Source organism: Entamoeba dispar, genomic scaffold (genome assembly GCF_000209125.1).
Source record: "Entamoeba dispar SAW760 scf_1105229457799 genomic scaffold, whole genome shotgun sequence".
NCBI lineage: Eukaryota > Evosea > Mastigamoebida > Endamoebidae > Entamoeba > Entamoeba dispar.
In genome coordinates this window covers 15,928-31,931 of record NW_001852873.1, presented here as the reverse complement: position 1 = coordinate 31,931, position 16,004 = coordinate 15,928, and the positions used below count along the sequence as shown (strand labels likewise).

The window sequence follows — 16,004 nt, the reverse complement described above, 5'->3', positions numbered from 1 at the left end:
AATAAAACAAACGTTTTATCCATTTTGTTGTGAGTATTAGTTACTTTTTATTTCACTTAACATTTATTCACACTCTATTAATAACTGCAAAAAAAACGATACTTTTTATTTTATTTTTTGTTTTGAGAAAAATGAAAGAATTAATAGAATTAAAAAGAGTTTTAACTCTAAATATTTTAAAGAAAAATAAAAATATTTTGATAAAATTGATATTTTAATTATAGCAATGTAATAATTGAAACGGTAATATTTGAAATAATACATTTTATTATACCGTTTTTAATCAGGCACTGGTAATGGAATTTCTTTTGTAGCTCTAAACTTATCCATATTATTAGTCATTTCAAATTCAACTCTAAAAACATTCCAAATTCCTCTTCTAGTTACTTCAATAATACTAATAATAACAACAATACATTCTCGAACAATTTTATTTTCATCAAACCAAGCAACATATAATAAAATGATATTAATAGTCCAGCCAAAACGAAGAGTAATATCAACAGCAATTGCGATAGGATAAATCCATTTATAATACAAAGTTTTCTTTCTAAGGAAATTATACTTTTTTCTCATCAACCCCCAATCCATTAAAATATCCCAAGTACCTGAATAAATTGAATTACATAAATTAAGAAAAATATAAATTGGTACTGTTACTGTTTTATATAAAGAACGTATTCCTCCACCAATTCCATTACAAATAGAAACAAAATATTTTCCAGCATTAGCTAATTGATACATATTTCCAGAATCTCTTGCTGAACGAAAACATTGAAGAAAACGAAACATTGGAGGAATACATGCAAAAATTGGGTTAATAAATTTAGTATAATCTAACATTTTTACACCACCAAATTCAGAGTCTGAATCATTATTAGTAATCCACCCTACAATAAAGAAAGTTATACAAAAGATATAATCACTAAAAAATGGTGAAATAGAAGTCATTTGATCAGCCATCCAAAAGTCTTTAAAATAAACTTTTTTCCAAGGAGCACTGATAATTCTAAAGATAACTTTAATAACCCAAGAATGTCTAATTTGTTTTATAATAAATACGATAGTTAATATTAATACATTAATTAATGGAAAAATCCAATAAGGAATATTATTTAAAAATTCAAATCCATAAGGTGGTGATAAACAAATCATCATACAATATAAACATGTAGTTGTTAATAATATTTGTGTAATTCCTGATTCTATTGCATGAATATAATTGTATTTTCTTTTTTGCATATCAAAAATAAATGGATAATTAATTCTTACTCTACGGTAAATATACATGTCAATACCCCAATAAATTTGTAATAAAGAAAATAATAAAAATGCTCTTGTCATATTAATTATTGAAAGAATTTCTTTTTCTGTAAGTTTTTTAATAGATAATGTATTTAATAATTGATCATCTGATTGTTTAATACTTGTATAATAACTAATTATTTTTATAATAAGTAATATTATAACATAAATTGTACCACCAAATAATACTCCAATTCTCCAATATCTCATTGGATTAATATCTTGTGAATTAATTTTAAATTGATTTAATCTATTTGTTTCATGAAAAGCGTCTTGAAATAATTTCTCAGTTTCTTCTATAAGAATTTTAAGTTCAACCATTTTATAAAACTTAGTACTTTCAAGAATTTCATCCTTAATTGTTTCCATTCTTTCATATCCAGTTATTTTATCACTTTTTTTTAATATTTTAATAATTGCTTCATTATTTAATGAACAAAAATTTTGCATTAATAATAATCCTCTATAATATTCTTCTGCTGCTGTTCTTAATTTATTTCTTTTTCTTCTTGATATTTCACTATGTTCTTTTTCTAAATCTAAAAAATCTTCTTCATAAACACCTTCATTATTATCACTTTTATCTCCTTCTTCACTTCCTTCATTAGTTTTTACAGTAGAATCTGTACTATCTTCTTCACTACTAATAGTAGAACTTCCTTTCTTTTTTGAATCTGAGCTATTAGATCCTTCTCTTGAAATAGTTCCTCTTCTAGACCTTGAATGTTTTAGTGTTGATGCTGCTAAATCAATTACATCTAATGAACCTCCAACTTCTTCTGTTTCTTGAAACATACTAGCAGCAATTTTTAAACTTTTTCTTTGATTTCTTTTATTTTCTCTAGAAATCTCTAAATCCCCATTATTATATTTTAATACCTTTTTAATTCCTTTTTTTTCATGAGCTACTAATTGTTTATAAATTGGTTGGAATTTTTCTTTTTTATGTTGTTTTGGATCAACAAGTCCAAATGCCATTAGACGGTCATAAAAATCATTAATAAACCTACATGACTCTTTTAATCTATCACAATAGAAAACATCAATCTTTTCTATATTAAAATCAAATTCTTTCCAAAAATTTTGTTCTTCTGTAGCAATTTTAGTTGTTAATAATGTATAATCTCCTTCTCCTCCCTCTTCACAAAATTGTCCACCTGGACTTTGTGGTTCTGTTGAATTATCTTCTTTACCGCTATTAGACTCATCACTCATTTCAATGACAATATCCTCAACTTCATGTTGCATATCTCCTAATTGGTTTTTTAGAGTTTGTATTGAATTAAGCTTCCTACATAATAGATTATAGTCAACATATTGGTCTTCCCACTCTACTGTCATCCCTTCATTGAATTTCTGCGCAAATTTCATTCAATTCAATTATCAGTTTTTTCTATCTCTCTCAAATTCTTTCTTCCAAAGTTCCTGTTTTCTTCTTCCATTTCTTTCTCTTTGTTTCGTTTTTTTTCCACTATTTTTCCATTATTTCTCATAAAAAACAAAATTATAATTTAAAACTGTTTTTTAACTTGTCTCTTTCTCTATTTTATTTCTTTTCTAAGATTAAATGAAATCAACAATAACCATCATTTGTTGGTGGTTCTTCTGAAGACTGACTTGGTGATTCGTCAACACCTCCTGGTGTTCCTGTACAATCTGTCATTGTTTGGAAACTATATCCACATGGATTAAAAGTACTATACCCACACTTACAATTTGTTCCACTAGCACAAGCCAAAGCCGAGCCACTATCAGTTCCATAACACCAAACAAAATTTATATGATCAGTGCAATAAAAACCATTTTTCTTTCCTGTACAAAACCCAGATAAAACAGATTGTATTAATAAAATGATTAATATCATCATAGTATTTTTTTATTTTTTTTCTGGTTTATGTATCCTTATCTTGTTGTGTATTTTCATTTAAAATAGATTCTTAGATTAAAATTATTTCTCCAAATTTTAAAGAATTAAAATAAAAAATAAATTCTTTCCTCGATGTAAATTCTATCTATATTTTCCTTCTCATAATGAATACACAAAATGGTAATATATTATTTTATTCTATTATTAAGTATTCCAAATAAGAGATATGAATAATATATTTATAAACTATTATTAATAAATTTAATTCTATATTTTATAATTTTCATACAGAAATATTCTTGGATTCTTTTTTAAACTTTTTTCTTTTCCTTTGTATCTTTCAAAATAAATTATTACTATCCTTAATTAATATACATTTAGCATTTTAATAAAAATTTCTTTTTCGTTAATTTTTGTCTTTTCTTGCTCTTCTTTTATGTTATTTAAATTCTTCAATTGTATAGAATAAAATGTAAATTTTTCTATTTCTCTTTTACTTCTATAAGTATGATATAAACATAACCTTCAATTAATATGTTAATATTATAAAAATAAATTATATAATTTATCATCTTATGGAAGAATACCAATAAATCAATTGAATTATAAATAAGAGTCATATGTTTCTTAAAAATTAGTAGTGAAGAAAAACATTAACCTCGATGACTTCTCTCAATTAATACGAAAGAGCATAAACAAATGTCTCTCCAAATTAAAAGAATAGAAAATAATTCTGTTGTTTTGTCATTTACTATTTTTTATTACTGTTTTTCCATATTATTTATTCTATTATTTTAGCTATAAATAACAAAATGTATCATTTTTTTCCATGGCTCTTTACTTAATTTTTAATATCTAAGATTAATTGGTCAAACTATAAAATCAATAGGTTCTTAGAAATGGGTTGTGTTTCATGCATATTATTAGTAATTCTTGCTTTTATTTTCCCACCTTTAGCTGTATTAATTAAAGCAGACTGTGGATTCAGTTTATGTTTGAATATCATCTTAACTATTCTTTGTTGGGTCCCAGGTGTGATTCATGCTCTTTTCGTTGTCTTAACAGATTAATAGAACTTTATGTTATCCTGAAGGATTAATACAACTTTTATTTAATACTTTCAGTGTCACTTTTTCTTTCCCTTCTCTGTTTCTTGAGAATATTTAAAATAGACTTTTTGAAACGAAAAATGTTTCTCATACTATTTATAACAAAAACAAAAAAGTAACTTAACTAATTCAAAATCTTCTCTTAAAAGAAAACAATCTTTTCATGATATCAATTCTTAAAGAAAAGAAAATAACTTAATACATTTTCGACCAATATAAATATAACAACTATCATTAAAAAGAAGTTACATAAAATACAAAAAAAATTAAGAGAAAAAAACACAAAAAAATCGAATCATTTATTTGTCTTTCTTTTCATTTCCAAGTTCGAAGTGTTTGCATCTCTTTAAGCATTTTTGAAGCTTATACTTGCATTTAGTACATTCGATCTTTAAGACAACTTTCTTAGTGGTTTTAGCCTTCTTCTTGAAAACTGGCTTGGTTTGACCTCCAAAACCTTGTTGTTTACGATCATATCTTCTTTTACCTTGGACGTGAAGTGAATCCTTTCCTTTCTTATATTGAGAAACCTTATGTGGAGTATGTTTATCGCATCTTGGGCAATAAGTTTTCCTAGTCTTTGGAACCACAACCATCTTCTGACTTTTAGGGTTGCAACCTTTTCAGTTCGTTAATGGGTTTTTTAAATAATGGTTTTATTATAATTCTTATTAGTTCATTATTATTCTTTATGAATAACATAATTTTAAAAAATGTTATTTAATTGAGGTGGGGGAGCTGTTGAGATATATCATGCAAGGCAGATGATAAGACTTGTTGAATGGATGAAACTATTAACTTTAATTTTTCCGGAGAGGGATTACGAATACCAATAGCAACAATTAATGTTTCAACACCTCCTAGTAATAAAAACAATTGACGAGACAAAGCAGTAGGGAATGGGTTTTGGGAATTACTTTTTCCAAATCGAAGTTCGGTTGATGTTTGTGTACAAACAACCCATTGACTAAAACACCCACAATCACTTAAGCAAATGAGCATTGTTTGTGTGTCTGAATATTGAGTTATTGAAACATTTATTAAATAATCAGAGTTTATTGTTGTTGTAATTGTGTACTGTTTTTCTGTTCCTTTAACTAATGAGTAACTTGGTTTTGTAAAAGCCATTACAAATGAATCAATCAAAATTTTTTTAAATTTATTTTTTAAAATTTTATCTTCTGAAATAATATTAATATGAAAACAATTTCTTAAAATTAATATACGAAGAATGAGATATAAAAGAAATAAACAAAACAAAGTACTATTAAAAATTGTCTCACAGTGTTTTATTTCATCTTATGATCCTCACTTTCTTCTGTCTTCACAAAACAAAAAATATCTTCAAATGTACCCACGTCAACAATATCATATGGTATTTAACAGAAGATTGTAATTGAAACTTGATTTTGTTATTCTGAAATAAAACCGTCATAAACAACAAAAAAATATTCATAAAAAAAAGATAGGAAATATAAAAAGAAAAAGGAAAAAAAAATCTCAAAAATCAAACGAGTGAGAAAGATGTCTGAATTTCAGGAATATCCAAGTCAACCATCTGTACAATCAGTAGACTCTACATCAGTTAAAGGTGATGAACCAGTTGATACTACTCTTGATGAACCAGTTCTTAGTACTTTAGTTTGTTTGTGTTAAAGATTGTATTATATTGTTTTTAAAATTAAAAGAAAGAGATAGAAAAGTAATAAAATGTAGTGGAGAGAAATTAAGCAAGTAGGAACAAAGTTATTCCATGTTGTTGTTTTCTGTACTAAAACAGAAAAAGTTATTAAAGATTGGGATTTATGGGGACCAATGTTCGTATGTTATATTCTTTCTTTATTACTTTCCATTAATGTTATGGTTCGTAAAGGAAATAGTGGTAAAGATGATCAATATAGTTCTTATATCTTCTCCATTGTTTTTATTTGTTTCTGGTTGGGGTCAATAGTTATTTCATTAAATACTAAATTCCTTGGTGGTCATTTAACTATTCCTCAAAGTATCTGTATTGTTGGATATTGTGTTTTCCCAATTTTCATTGGTGCTATTATCACAACTGTTGCAACAATTTGTTGGTCACCACTTTCTATTTATGTTGGAATTCCAGTTATGGTTCTTTGTGATATCTGGTCATGCATGGGTTTGTTTTTCTTTCTTTTAAATACACTTTGTTGAGATACTTAATATTGTTTTAGCATCATTTGGATTCCTTCAAAGTGCTATTAAATTGACTAGAAGACCATTAGCTGTTTTCCCAATTATGTTATTCTTTACTATGTTATCATGGTTAACTCTTGTTGTCAATATCACAGGTTTTACAATCAATAAAGCTACCAGTGAGGCTTAAGGAAGAAAGGGAAAATTGATATGTTTTTGGCATTATATTTATTTAAAGAAAATAAAAAAATAAAAAACAAAAATAAAAAAATAAAAAAAAACACAATGTTTAAAAACACAAAACCATTGTCTCTTGTTGAACAAAAACAGTTATCTAAATCTATTGAAGCGTATCAACAAGGAGTTATGATATACTTACTTGTTAAAAGTGGATTTGAAGTACGAGTAAAACGATTAGATAAGAGTGCAAAGAAGACAATTCAAAATTATCCCATTGTTTCATTAAAAAATTGTAAAACTGAAGAGATTATTCCTTTTCAACAAAAGGTTGAAGAAGAAGCAAGTTTTGCACGTAATAGAGAAGAAAAAGAACAACCCTCAGATCAAATACAACGGCATTATGAAAGGAACAAAGTAACAATTGCATGTAATCGAACTATAGAATTTGTAGAACAGTTAGGATTTACTATAGAACAACGAGGAACAAGATCAACAAAATATACTGTAAAATTAAAGAAATTTTCACAAGTTATTGGCAATGGAATTAAAATAAGAAAAGAAGATATTTTTACTATTGGAGGAAGTGTTATGAAATACATTAAAGATACTTTTGGAAAAAATGAAGAAAATACTGTTGGAGTAGATTTATTAAATTCATTAATAATTCCAAAAGTGAATATTGATGATATTAAACAAGAAACAGAAGACGATACTATCACTCACAACGAAAAACTTATTAATTATGAAGAACATAAAGAAAAAGAAAGTGTTGCTGAAAGTCAAGAAATAAATAAAGAAAATAAAAGTTTTAATAAATGTGAAATTGTTGATGAATTTGATTTAGGAATAGATATTCCTAATGAATTTATTATCAAAGAAAAAAAGGATTTAACATCAGAAATAACTGGAAGTATTGTTCATTCATATGACCCTATCTTTTCATTTTATACTCCAAATGATATAAATTCAAAATGGGCTAAAAAATAAAATGATACTTTATCATTATGATTAATTTCAATACTATTATTCTTTCTTATAAATTAATTTAATTCATTTGTTTTTTTTATAATTTTGTTATACAAAATATCATAAATAAAAAAAAACTAATTTAATATTTTTTAATTATTTTTATTAATTTAATTTATTATTTAATCTAACTTATAATAATATATTTAATTCATTTAATTGTTAGTTAGTTGATTGTTGATTATTGTTTTATTGATTTAAAAACTATTGTTTTTTATTTATCATAATTTAAACATTTTTATACCCCACAAAAAATAATAGTACATTGTTTTTTTTTTTAATTTCTAATAAGATGAAATAAGTAGGAGATAAATTTCATTGAATTTTATTTGTTGTATTATAATTGGTATTACTAAAATTAATGAAGTTATATATTTCTCAAAGAAAGAGGTGATGTAATAATAAACAAAATAAAATATCTATTATTCTAAACACAAAACAAGTGTTAGTTATAAATAAAAAAAAACAATTTTATTATAAATTTACTAAAATAAAATGATGATACCATTATGGGATTAATGAATATGATGCATGTCAAATTCCATTAACAAATAAGTTTTATTAAAAGAGGGTTTTAATTGCACGTTAAAGAATGAATAAAGTATTCTATAAGAATAATTTTAGTTACTAACTTTAATGACAATATAAAAGAACCTTAGAAAAAAAGATAATTAAGAAAATGAAATGAATTAAAACATTAAAAGAAGTTAAATGGTCAATTTAGTTTTTTAATTATTATATAATTTAAAAAATCTTCTTTCATAAAGTACAACTTAAAATAGTATTTTTTTTTGTTAAAAAAAATGGTTTTAATCTACTTCAAATATAAGATTTGTTTGCCACCTCATTTTTATCTTTGAAGAAATCTGAATTATAAAAAGATAAAAAAGAAGAACTTAAAAAAAATTGAGAAAAAGAAAAAGGATGTCTAGTTTTGGTGCATACATTTCAGGAGAGAGTAGTAGTGAAGGTAATGGATTACATCATTTATCACCAACACATCCCCACGAAAGATCAAGTTCAATTTCTCCTCAAAGAAAACAAAGAAAACAATATACAATCACGAAAAAAAGAGAAGTTTGGACAGATGAAGAACACGCCCTTTTCTTAGAGGGTTTGTCTTTGTACCATCGTGATTGGAAAAGAATAGAACAACATGTCAAAACTAAAACTGTTGTACAAATACGAAGTCATGCTCAAAAATACTTCCTAAAACTCCAAAAAGCGCAACAACAAAACCCATCTCAAGACCTTTCATTTATAAAGTCTAGTTTATCTGACAAGAAATTATTAGGTGTTCTTGAAAATGGGAAGAAAAGAAGAAATTCTTTATCTGCTTTTACCCCTGTCGAAAGTACTCTTGAATATTCTATTATTAACTTTTCTAATTCTGAATTTAATTCCCCCACCAACCCTTCTTCTCCTTTTAATGAACCAGTTAACACTCAACACCACAACCAATATTTCCATCCGATTTATACCAATTAGACATTTTTATCATTTTTACGCTATGTTTGTATTGATATTTAATTGATTTTATGTGAGAATGGTTCTTTGGGATATTTAATTTATTATTGTATAAAATTTATTTCTTTTTTTGTTTATGTTTATAAATCTTTTTTTTGCCGTAGTAAAAGTTAGTTACTGAGAAATTTGGAAACGAAATAACATTTTTATTTTGTTTTAATGTAATATACCACAAAAAAGTGTTTATTGAAGAATGGAAACGTCAAGAAGATAGAAAATCTTAAAAAAAAAACTAAAAAGATTCTATAATCACTTACAAATGACAACACTTCAAGATGATAATTCATTAGTTACAAGCCAAAGAGCTGAATACTATTCTAATTCACAAGCACCTAATTACAATCCACCAGCAGCTCAAAATTTTAGTCAAAATCTTATTTCTCAAGAACCTGGAACTATTCCTATTGAACAATCTCAACAAACTTATTTTACTAAAACTTATGCCCCTCAAAATCAATATGCTACACAGTATATCACAGAACAACCACAAAATGAAGTTCAAATAAATAACCAAGTACCTTCCAATACTATGGGTGTTCAATCTTTACCTCCTTATTTAATTCTGTCAACCCCTATGAATCAAGAAACTACTATTCCAGTTTCATATACTCCACAACCAAATTATAATCAAAACCAATTTATTGCACCAACACAATATGAAGAACCTAGTATTGTTAATGATTTTGATCAATCAGAAAATCTAAAGGAAAAAAAGTATGCACGTTTAACTACTATCTTTGCTATATTAGGAATTTTTATGCCACCACTTTTTATCCTTTCCTTCTTATTTTCAAGAAAGTCAAATAAAAAGTCTATTAGAGTAATTGGTAATATTGCTCTTTTATGTTTTGACATTCTCTTATTAGTATTTGTCTTCTGGATCTTTACGTCTTATTAACTTTTTAAATAAATTCAATTAGAATAAGTAAATCTTTTTAATAAGTATTTAAATCAATCAATTACATTTAAATTTTAATAAAATAATAAAATATATCAACACCTCTTTTAATAATACATTTAAATGATATTATAATAAATAATTCAGAAACCTTCTCTTTAAAATAAATTCTTCTTTATCTATTTAATAGTTAAAAAGAAAATAAAAGAGTTCATTCAAATATAACACTCTTTAAATTTATTGTAGTTTTTGTTGAATTTCATCATCATTTTTAGTTAATATTAAAAAAGAACATAGTTTCATTCTTCTTATTAATAATGTATATATTGTTTGTGAAATTCTTTCAATATCTGGTTTACTAAATTGTTTTCCATCAATACTTACAGAATCTATTGTTTCTATTACTAATGCCCCATTCTTTCCAGATGTTCTTTCTGTTTCAAAGATAGCTCCACGCTCAGTTAAAATATCTTTCATTAAACCTAATGAAATTATCCTTTTATTACTTTCACTTCTTCTTCTGGCAGTTTTTTCACTAATTCCATTTTTCATATCAAATTTTTCTCGTTGTTTACATCTTTGACTAACAAATGATTCAAATTGAATAATGTCAGTGTCTGAAAATTTTAATGTTTCAATTTTAAAGAATTGAAGACATACCTTGCTTGTTTTAAAGGGTTTAGATATTGTAATACTACAACTTTTATTTAATAATGCAAGAAGAAAAGTTTGTTGTTGTGTTTGATAATTTCTAAATGCCTGAAACTTTTCTTTGTGTCTTTGATTCATATTACAGTTTCCATATTATTCACAGTTTCATTTAGTTTCTTTAATTCATTATACAAAATTGAATATTATAAAATATTAATGAATTTTCAAAATTATTACTATCACTTTTTTGTTTTGAATCTATTTAACTCCATAATTCATACCCCTTACGTTTTCAATTTCATTCGTTTTCACCAAATATACATTTTTAAAACTTTAATACACTTTTTAAAAAAACATTAATATATTATTTGATTTTAATGAACAAAAGTTTCAACCATAACTTATGTAAAGATATTTATTAAATAAGATATTAAATTAAAAAAAAATAATAAAATATTTAGAAATATGAATATTGACTGAATGTTTGATAATAATTAAAGATTTTTGTCAAATCTGAATGGGATATTTTTTATTATATTTTTTATTTTTAAATTGAATCAATTAAAAAAATGAAAGAAAATGAAAGAATAAATAAATAATTATATTATTTTAGTTCTTTATTTATCACGACAAATAAAATAATTTATTTATCTCATTTAGTAACTCTATTATTTAATATAATTATGAAAGAAACACAACTTAACAAATACCTTAATCAATAAAAAATGAGTGTGAAAAAAAAATAAAACAATCCCTTAAAATATCTTTTTTTTAATTCAACTTTCTCCAAACGACTGAATTGCATTTCAATCCAGAACCAAATGCAAGTTGCCAAACTTTATCACCTTTCTTTAATGTATCAATTCTTTCAATAAATTTCATTTCATACCATACAGATGAAGATGATGTATTACCAAATCTATATAAAGTAGCTCTTGATGGCATACAATCTTCATCAGTTAATTTTAAATTTTCTTGGAGCCCATCAACAATAGCTCTTCCACCTGCATGAATACAAAATGCTTGGAATGTTTCTCTGAAATTTGGCATAAAAACTTCTTTGGAATCAATTTTTCCTAATTTTTGTTTAATAAAGAAAATAATAAATTTGATCATTTCTTTATATGAAATAACTCGTGGCATTAACAAATTAAGGTTTTGTGTTAATGCTCTTGTAACACACTTTAATAATTCTCTACCAATTTTTACTCCTACAATTCCTTCTTCATCTTCATATTGGAATACAGCATTATATGAGTCATCATATTTACCATGATGAATACGTTGTGTATCAACACATTCAAATTTAGCTTTATTTCTCCAACTTCTTTTATTAGATAATAATATAGCAGCACCTCCCATTCTAAATAATGTGTTTGATATTAACATTCCTTTAACCTTACCTGGATAATAATTCTTTGTTAAATTTTCAGTAGAGAAGACAAGAATATTAACATTTGGATATGTTTGTAACAAATCTTTAGCTAAATCAATTGATACTAAACCAGCTGAACATCCCATACCTGATAATGTATAATTTTTAACAGTAGTTTTTAATTTATACATATTAATTAACATTGCTGACATTGATGGTGTTGGATTAAATAATGAACAATTAGTAATAACTATATCAATATCTTTAGTTGGATCAATCTTAGTTTGTTCAAATAATTGATCACATGCTAATTTCATTACAATATTAACTTCTTCTCTTGCATCTGCCATTGAAACAGTAATAGGAATTCTATGAAGTGCCTCAGGTAAATATGTTTCTTCACCAAGACCTGTACGTGAAATTAATTTTTTTTGGAAATCTAATTGCTCTTTTTCAAATGATCCAGTTCCTTCAATAATTTTAGTAAATTCTTCATTTGTAACTTTGTATTTATCTTCAGGAATTGATGTAGCAAATGAAACTAAATAAACTGGATATGGTCTTCTTAAATACCATATCCATATTCCAATAATAAAAAGTCCTATAACTATTGCTACTGATATATAATTTTGAAATTCTGGATTAACACTCGTTTGTTTCATTCCAAAATAGATTAATCTGTACATCATTCTTAATACAAAATAGATAACAGTAAAACAAATTAACTTTACAATATAGTCTAATGCTTTAGTTGTTACACCTGGACGTAACACATTCTTATGAAGTGATGGAAGAATCTCATTTTGTTCTCCATCAGCCATTGGATACCAATAAGGCTTAAGACTTCTCTCCTTATCCATTCCCTTCAATTTGATTTCTAGTTCTTGGATTCTTTTCCTTTCCAATCGTTCTTTTCCATTATTAACTCCTTCATCTTTGCTTCCTTTTCAATTTTTTTCTAATTTTTAATCTTTCTTTCTAATATTAAGTTATAGGGTTCTTATTTTTAATGATAACTTAGATGGAATGATTCAATCAAGTAAAAAATAATAACAAGATTCAAAAATAACTCCTTGAACTTATTCAGTTTTTTATTTTTTTTAATTCACTAAAATCACAACATCATCTATTTTGAAAAGGAAAAGACACAAATTATTAAACTTGTTTTTGTGTTATCAATAAAAATTAAAAGTAACTTAATTTTATTGTTGGGTCAAAGACATGTTGTAAACTCTTTAAACAAGATGGTACTTCTAATGAATGAATTTTTGGGCACATTTGGAATAATGCAAGTTTTATAGAACTTGGAAGTTTCATATCTCCTAAAGATTCACATGCCTGAACTTCAAGTCTAGTAAGTGAATTAACTCCTTCTAATCCAATAGTCTTTAAGCAAGGACACATTGACAATGAACATGAAACAAGTGATGTAGGGAGTGTTAAAGATTGGGTATCAGAGAATTTTGCTTCTAAATGAGTTAATTGAGTTAATTCTTTAATACCTTTTTTACCATCTACAGTACAAAATCCATCAAGGTTATCTTGTATTTCTAAGTCTAAAATTCTTAATGAATGAGGGAGTTTAATAATTTCAGTTCTAGGTTTATTCATTCTTAATTCAAGTCGAGTTAATGTAGTAATTAAACTTAAATCAAGTGGAACTATCTCAGGTTGAATATTATTATATCTTAAAAATGCTAAATGATCTGAAACTATTGGAGCAGGTAATCTTCCGATTACAATTAATCCATAAGCATCAAACAATTTCTCAGGTAATGATTGTTGTATGGTAGGAAGATACAAATCATTAATTTTATTAACTTGATCTATAACTTCACTTGATAGTTCTTCAGGTACTGGAAAAGCAAATGGAGAATGATAACAAGGGATAGTAATAAGTTTTTTTGATGCTATCAATTTAAAGACAGATTTATCTGCTGTATAATCAACACCAATTTTGAAATTAGGAAGAATTTTCTTGATAATTTCTACATCGTTATTGTCTCTACAATTATCTATATGAATAATTCCATGTGACTTTAAGAATTGTTTTGATAATGACATTAAAGCAGCACTATCTCTTTTCATATTAATTGAGTCAAGAATAATAGAGTTGAAAGATAAATCAATGATTGTAGTTGAATTATACAGTGCTGTTAATGTAACACCATCAATTCTAATTTGGTTTAAATGTTTCATTTCATGAAGAGCTCCAAGTAATTCAATACATAAACCACAAGGAAGAATTTCTGTATGAATTGATAATGAAATAATCTTTGGAGCAATAATTTTTAATAATGGAACTGTATGTGCATCAACACCAGAAAAACAAGTGATATTAAAGAATTTGAATTTGGTTGATTGTTCTTTCCAACGAGTTTCAACATTCTTCCAGAATTCATCTTCAGATAATTTGTCATCTTCTTTGAAACGCATAATGAAATACAATAGAGTATAACTCTCCAGTATACATCAGCATGTGGGAGTATAGAAATTCTTTCTTTGTTGTAGCACCTCCACAATTAATATTTGTTTTACGATTGTTTAATATTGAGTTACATTTCTTATTGATAAAGGCAAAGGTGTATAAATCTTCTACTGAAAAATAAGAGGTGATTAGAGATAGTATTCCATCTGAACAGGTCATATTATTATTTATGATTTATATGTTCTTCTTTTTACAAAAAGGGTTTATCAAAAAAAAATTTTTTTGTTTTTTAACATAAAATTCTTTTTAATGTAAAAAATAAAATTGTATTATTATTGAAATATTTTTTATCAAAAAATAAAAGAACTCACAATTAATACTTTAATGAATCAAGAGATATCTATCTGTGGAATTAATGTTGGAGTAAATGAGATAGTCACTGGCAAACTATTAAATGAAATTGTTTTTAATTTGTTAAGTCAAATAAATATAAGCAAGTCATCAACAATAAAAAAAAGCACTAAATTTTTATCATTGACACAATCTCAAGATACTTCTAATCAAAATATACAAAAATTTGAAGAGATTCAATCATATCCAATAGAACAAAAAGGTAATAGGGATAAATTAGCACTATTAAATTCACCATCTCAAATTAATTTAGAAACTTCTTGTTCATTGTTTGCAAATAAAATAGATACCATTCCAACAACCAACCAAATTATAAATATTCCTTCTAATCAAACTAATTCTATGCAAAAGAAATCTGAAGTTATACAACCAAGTGAATCAATTAGTTCAATAGGTGAAGGGCTGAAAGAAAGAGCTAATACAGAAATTCTTACAAAAGAAGTTTGTATTCATGAAGATAAAGACTTTGAGGGAGATTTAAAATATATCAAAGAATCAATCCCGTTCTTTTATAAATGGACCAAGTTAAATCAATGCAGATTAGTTTTTGATTCTACAATTGAATATGATCCAGATGAACATGAAGTTTCAAGTTTTAATAGATTAATTCTCAATAAAGAAAATTTATTATTTATTTATCAAACTAATTTAAAAAGTCATATAGCTGGAATATTTATTAAAGATAAAATAAAGGTTATTGGAAAAAATATACTCAAAGAAGATAGTTTCCCATTTTCACTAAAATGTAATGGAGAATTAAATGTATCAAAAAAGTTTGTTCGATGCAAGGCACAAGGGTTATGTCCTCTTGAATTAATTTTAACAGCAACAAGTCAAATTGATTTTAGCAATAAACCGTTTTTCTTTATCTATGGAAATAGAGAGAGTTCATTAAAAGTAGGATTTTCTTTGTGTTATTCAACTTTAAGTGATGAGTTTGTTGATATTAGGGGAACATTAAATTGTTGTACGGCAATGGGAGGAAATTCTTTTGACGTCGGAAGAATTGTTGTAGTTCAATTATATTAAATTAGTTTGTGAAATAAATAAAAAAGGTACAAAAAAAT

The 16,004-nt window shown here is 25.5% G+C and overlaps 10 protein-coding genes across 10 annotated transcripts, besides 24 other annotated features; 5 read left to right on the top strand and 5 right to left on the bottom strand.

The window, feature by feature from the left end:
* Positions 1–168: 168 nt before the first annotated feature.
* Positions 169–223: a sequence feature (AT_rich).
* A 56-nt stretch (positions 224–279) lies between these two features.
* Positions 280–2,646, bottom strand: EDI_154120 (xenotropic and polytropic murine leukemia virus receptor xpr1, putative; the record flags this gene model as incomplete). Its single annotated transcript, XM_001733777.1, has 1 exon — positions 280–2,646. One exon carries the CDS (start codon positions 2,644–2,646, stop codon positions 280–282), a length of 2,367 nt encoding a protein of 788 aa, XP_001733829.1.
* Positions 1,431–1,477: a sequence feature (AT_rich).
* Positions 1,701–1,723: a sequence feature (AT_rich).
* Positions 2,647–2,692: 46 nt separating the features above from the next.
* Positions 2,693–2,795: a microsatellite.
* Positions 2,796–3,263: 468 nt separating this feature from the next.
* Positions 3,264–3,295: a sequence feature (AT_rich).
* Positions 3,296–3,401: 106 nt separating this feature from the next.
* Positions 3,402–3,456: a sequence feature (AT_rich).
* A 243-nt stretch (positions 3,457–3,699) lies between these two features.
* Positions 3,700–3,741: a sequence feature (AT_rich).
* Positions 3,742–4,920: 1,179 nt separating this feature from the next.
* Positions 4,921–5,007: a sequence feature (AT_rich).
* Positions 5,002–5,409, bottom strand: EDI_154110 (uncharacterized protein; the record flags this gene model as incomplete). Its single annotated transcript, XM_001733776.1, has 1 exon — positions 5,002–5,409. One exon carries the CDS (start codon positions 5,407–5,409, stop codon positions 5,002–5,004), a length of 408 nt encoding a protein of 135 aa, XP_001733828.1.
* Positions 5,410–5,425: 16 nt separating this feature from the next.
* Positions 5,426–5,506: a sequence feature (AT_rich).
* A 210-nt stretch (positions 5,507–5,716) lies between these two features.
* Positions 5,717–5,779: a microsatellite.
* A 26-nt stretch (positions 5,780–5,805) lies between these two features.
* EDI_154100 (protein YIPF6, putative) lies at positions 5,806–6,631 on the top strand (the record flags this gene model as incomplete). The annotated part of the gene is made up of 3 exons (XM_001733775.1): positions 5,806–5,922; positions 5,998–6,424; positions 6,480–6,631. The coding sequence occupies 3 exons, from the start codon at positions 5,806–5,808 to the stop codon at positions 6,629–6,631; spliced, it is 696 nt and encodes a 231-aa protein (XP_001733827.1).
* Positions 6,632–6,675: 44 nt separating this feature from the next.
* Positions 6,676–6,722: a microsatellite.
* Positions 6,723–6,726: 4 nt separating this feature from the next.
* On the top strand, positions 6,727–7,608 carry EDI_154090 (uncharacterized protein; the record flags this gene model as incomplete). Its single annotated transcript, XM_001733774.1, has 1 exon — positions 6,727–7,608. The coding sequence occupies one exon, from the start codon at positions 6,727–6,729 to the stop codon at positions 7,606–7,608; it is 882 nt and encodes a 293-aa protein (XP_001733826.1).
* Positions 7,609–7,654: 46 nt separating this feature from the next.
* Positions 7,655–7,724: a sequence feature (AT_rich).
* A 1-nt stretch (position 7,725) lies between these two features.
* Positions 7,726–7,808: a microsatellite.
* Positions 7,734–7,847: a microsatellite.
* Positions 7,848–8,096: 249 nt separating this feature from the next.
* Positions 8,097–8,144: a sequence feature (AT_rich).
* Positions 8,145–8,371: 227 nt separating this feature from the next.
* Positions 8,372–8,400: a sequence feature (AT_rich).
* A 171-nt stretch (positions 8,401–8,571) lies between these two features.
* Positions 8,572–9,135, top strand: EDI_154080 (uncharacterized protein; the record flags this gene model as incomplete). Its single annotated transcript, XM_001733773.1, has 1 exon — positions 8,572–9,135. The coding sequence occupies one exon, from the start codon at positions 8,572–8,574 to the stop codon at positions 9,133–9,135; it is 564 nt and encodes a 187-aa protein (XP_001733825.1).
* A 71-nt stretch (positions 9,136–9,206) lies between these two features.
* Positions 9,207–9,271: a sequence feature (AT_rich).
* Positions 9,272–9,433: 162 nt separating this feature from the next.
* EDI_154070 (uncharacterized protein) lies at positions 9,434–10,072 on the top strand (the record flags this gene model as incomplete). The annotated part of the gene is made up of 1 exon (XM_001733772.1): positions 9,434–10,072. One exon carries the CDS (start codon positions 9,434–9,436, stop codon positions 10,070–10,072), a length of 639 nt encoding a protein of 212 aa, XP_001733824.1.
* Positions 10,066–10,168: a sequence feature (AT_rich).
* Positions 10,169–10,177: 9 nt separating this feature from the next.
* Positions 10,178–10,216: a sequence feature (AT_rich).
* A 93-nt stretch (positions 10,217–10,309) lies between these two features.
* On the bottom strand, positions 10,310–10,861 carry EDI_154060 (uncharacterized protein; the record flags this gene model as incomplete). Its single annotated transcript, XM_001733771.1, has 1 exon — positions 10,310–10,861. One exon carries the CDS (start codon positions 10,859–10,861, stop codon positions 10,310–10,312), a length of 552 nt encoding a protein of 183 aa, XP_001733823.1.
* A 39-nt stretch (positions 10,862–10,900) lies between these two features.
* Positions 10,901–10,959: a sequence feature (AT_rich).
* A 77-nt stretch (positions 10,960–11,036) lies between these two features.
* Positions 11,037–11,102: a sequence feature (AT_rich).
* Positions 11,103–11,134: 32 nt separating this feature from the next.
* Positions 11,135–11,335: a sequence feature (AT_rich).
* A 159-nt stretch (positions 11,336–11,494) lies between these two features.
* On the bottom strand, positions 11,495–13,224 carry EDI_154050 (3-ketoacyl-CoA synthase, putative; the record flags this gene model as incomplete). The annotated part of the gene is made up of 3 exons (XM_001733770.1): positions 11,495–13,041; positions 13,169–13,176; positions 13,220–13,224. 3 exons carry the CDS (start codon positions 13,222–13,224, stop codon positions 11,495–11,497), a joined length of 1,560 nt encoding a protein of 519 aa, XP_001733822.1.
* A 59-nt stretch (positions 13,225–13,283) lies between these two features.
* Positions 13,284–14,534, bottom strand: EDI_154040 (uncharacterized protein; the record flags this gene model as incomplete). Its single annotated transcript, XM_001733769.1, has 1 exon — positions 13,284–14,534. One exon carries the CDS (start codon positions 14,532–14,534, stop codon positions 13,284–13,286), a length of 1,251 nt encoding a protein of 416 aa, XP_001733821.1.
* A 260-nt stretch (positions 14,535–14,794) lies between these two features.
* Positions 14,795–14,889: a sequence feature (AT_rich).
* A 21-nt stretch (positions 14,890–14,910) lies between these two features.
* EDI_154030 (uncharacterized protein) lies at positions 14,911–15,966 on the top strand (the record flags this gene model as incomplete). Its single annotated transcript, XM_001733768.1, has 1 exon — positions 14,911–15,966. One exon carries the CDS (start codon positions 14,911–14,913, stop codon positions 15,964–15,966), a length of 1,056 nt encoding a protein of 351 aa, XP_001733820.1.
* Positions 15,557–15,592: a sequence feature (AT_rich).
* Positions 15,967–16,004: the final 38 nt, after the last annotated feature.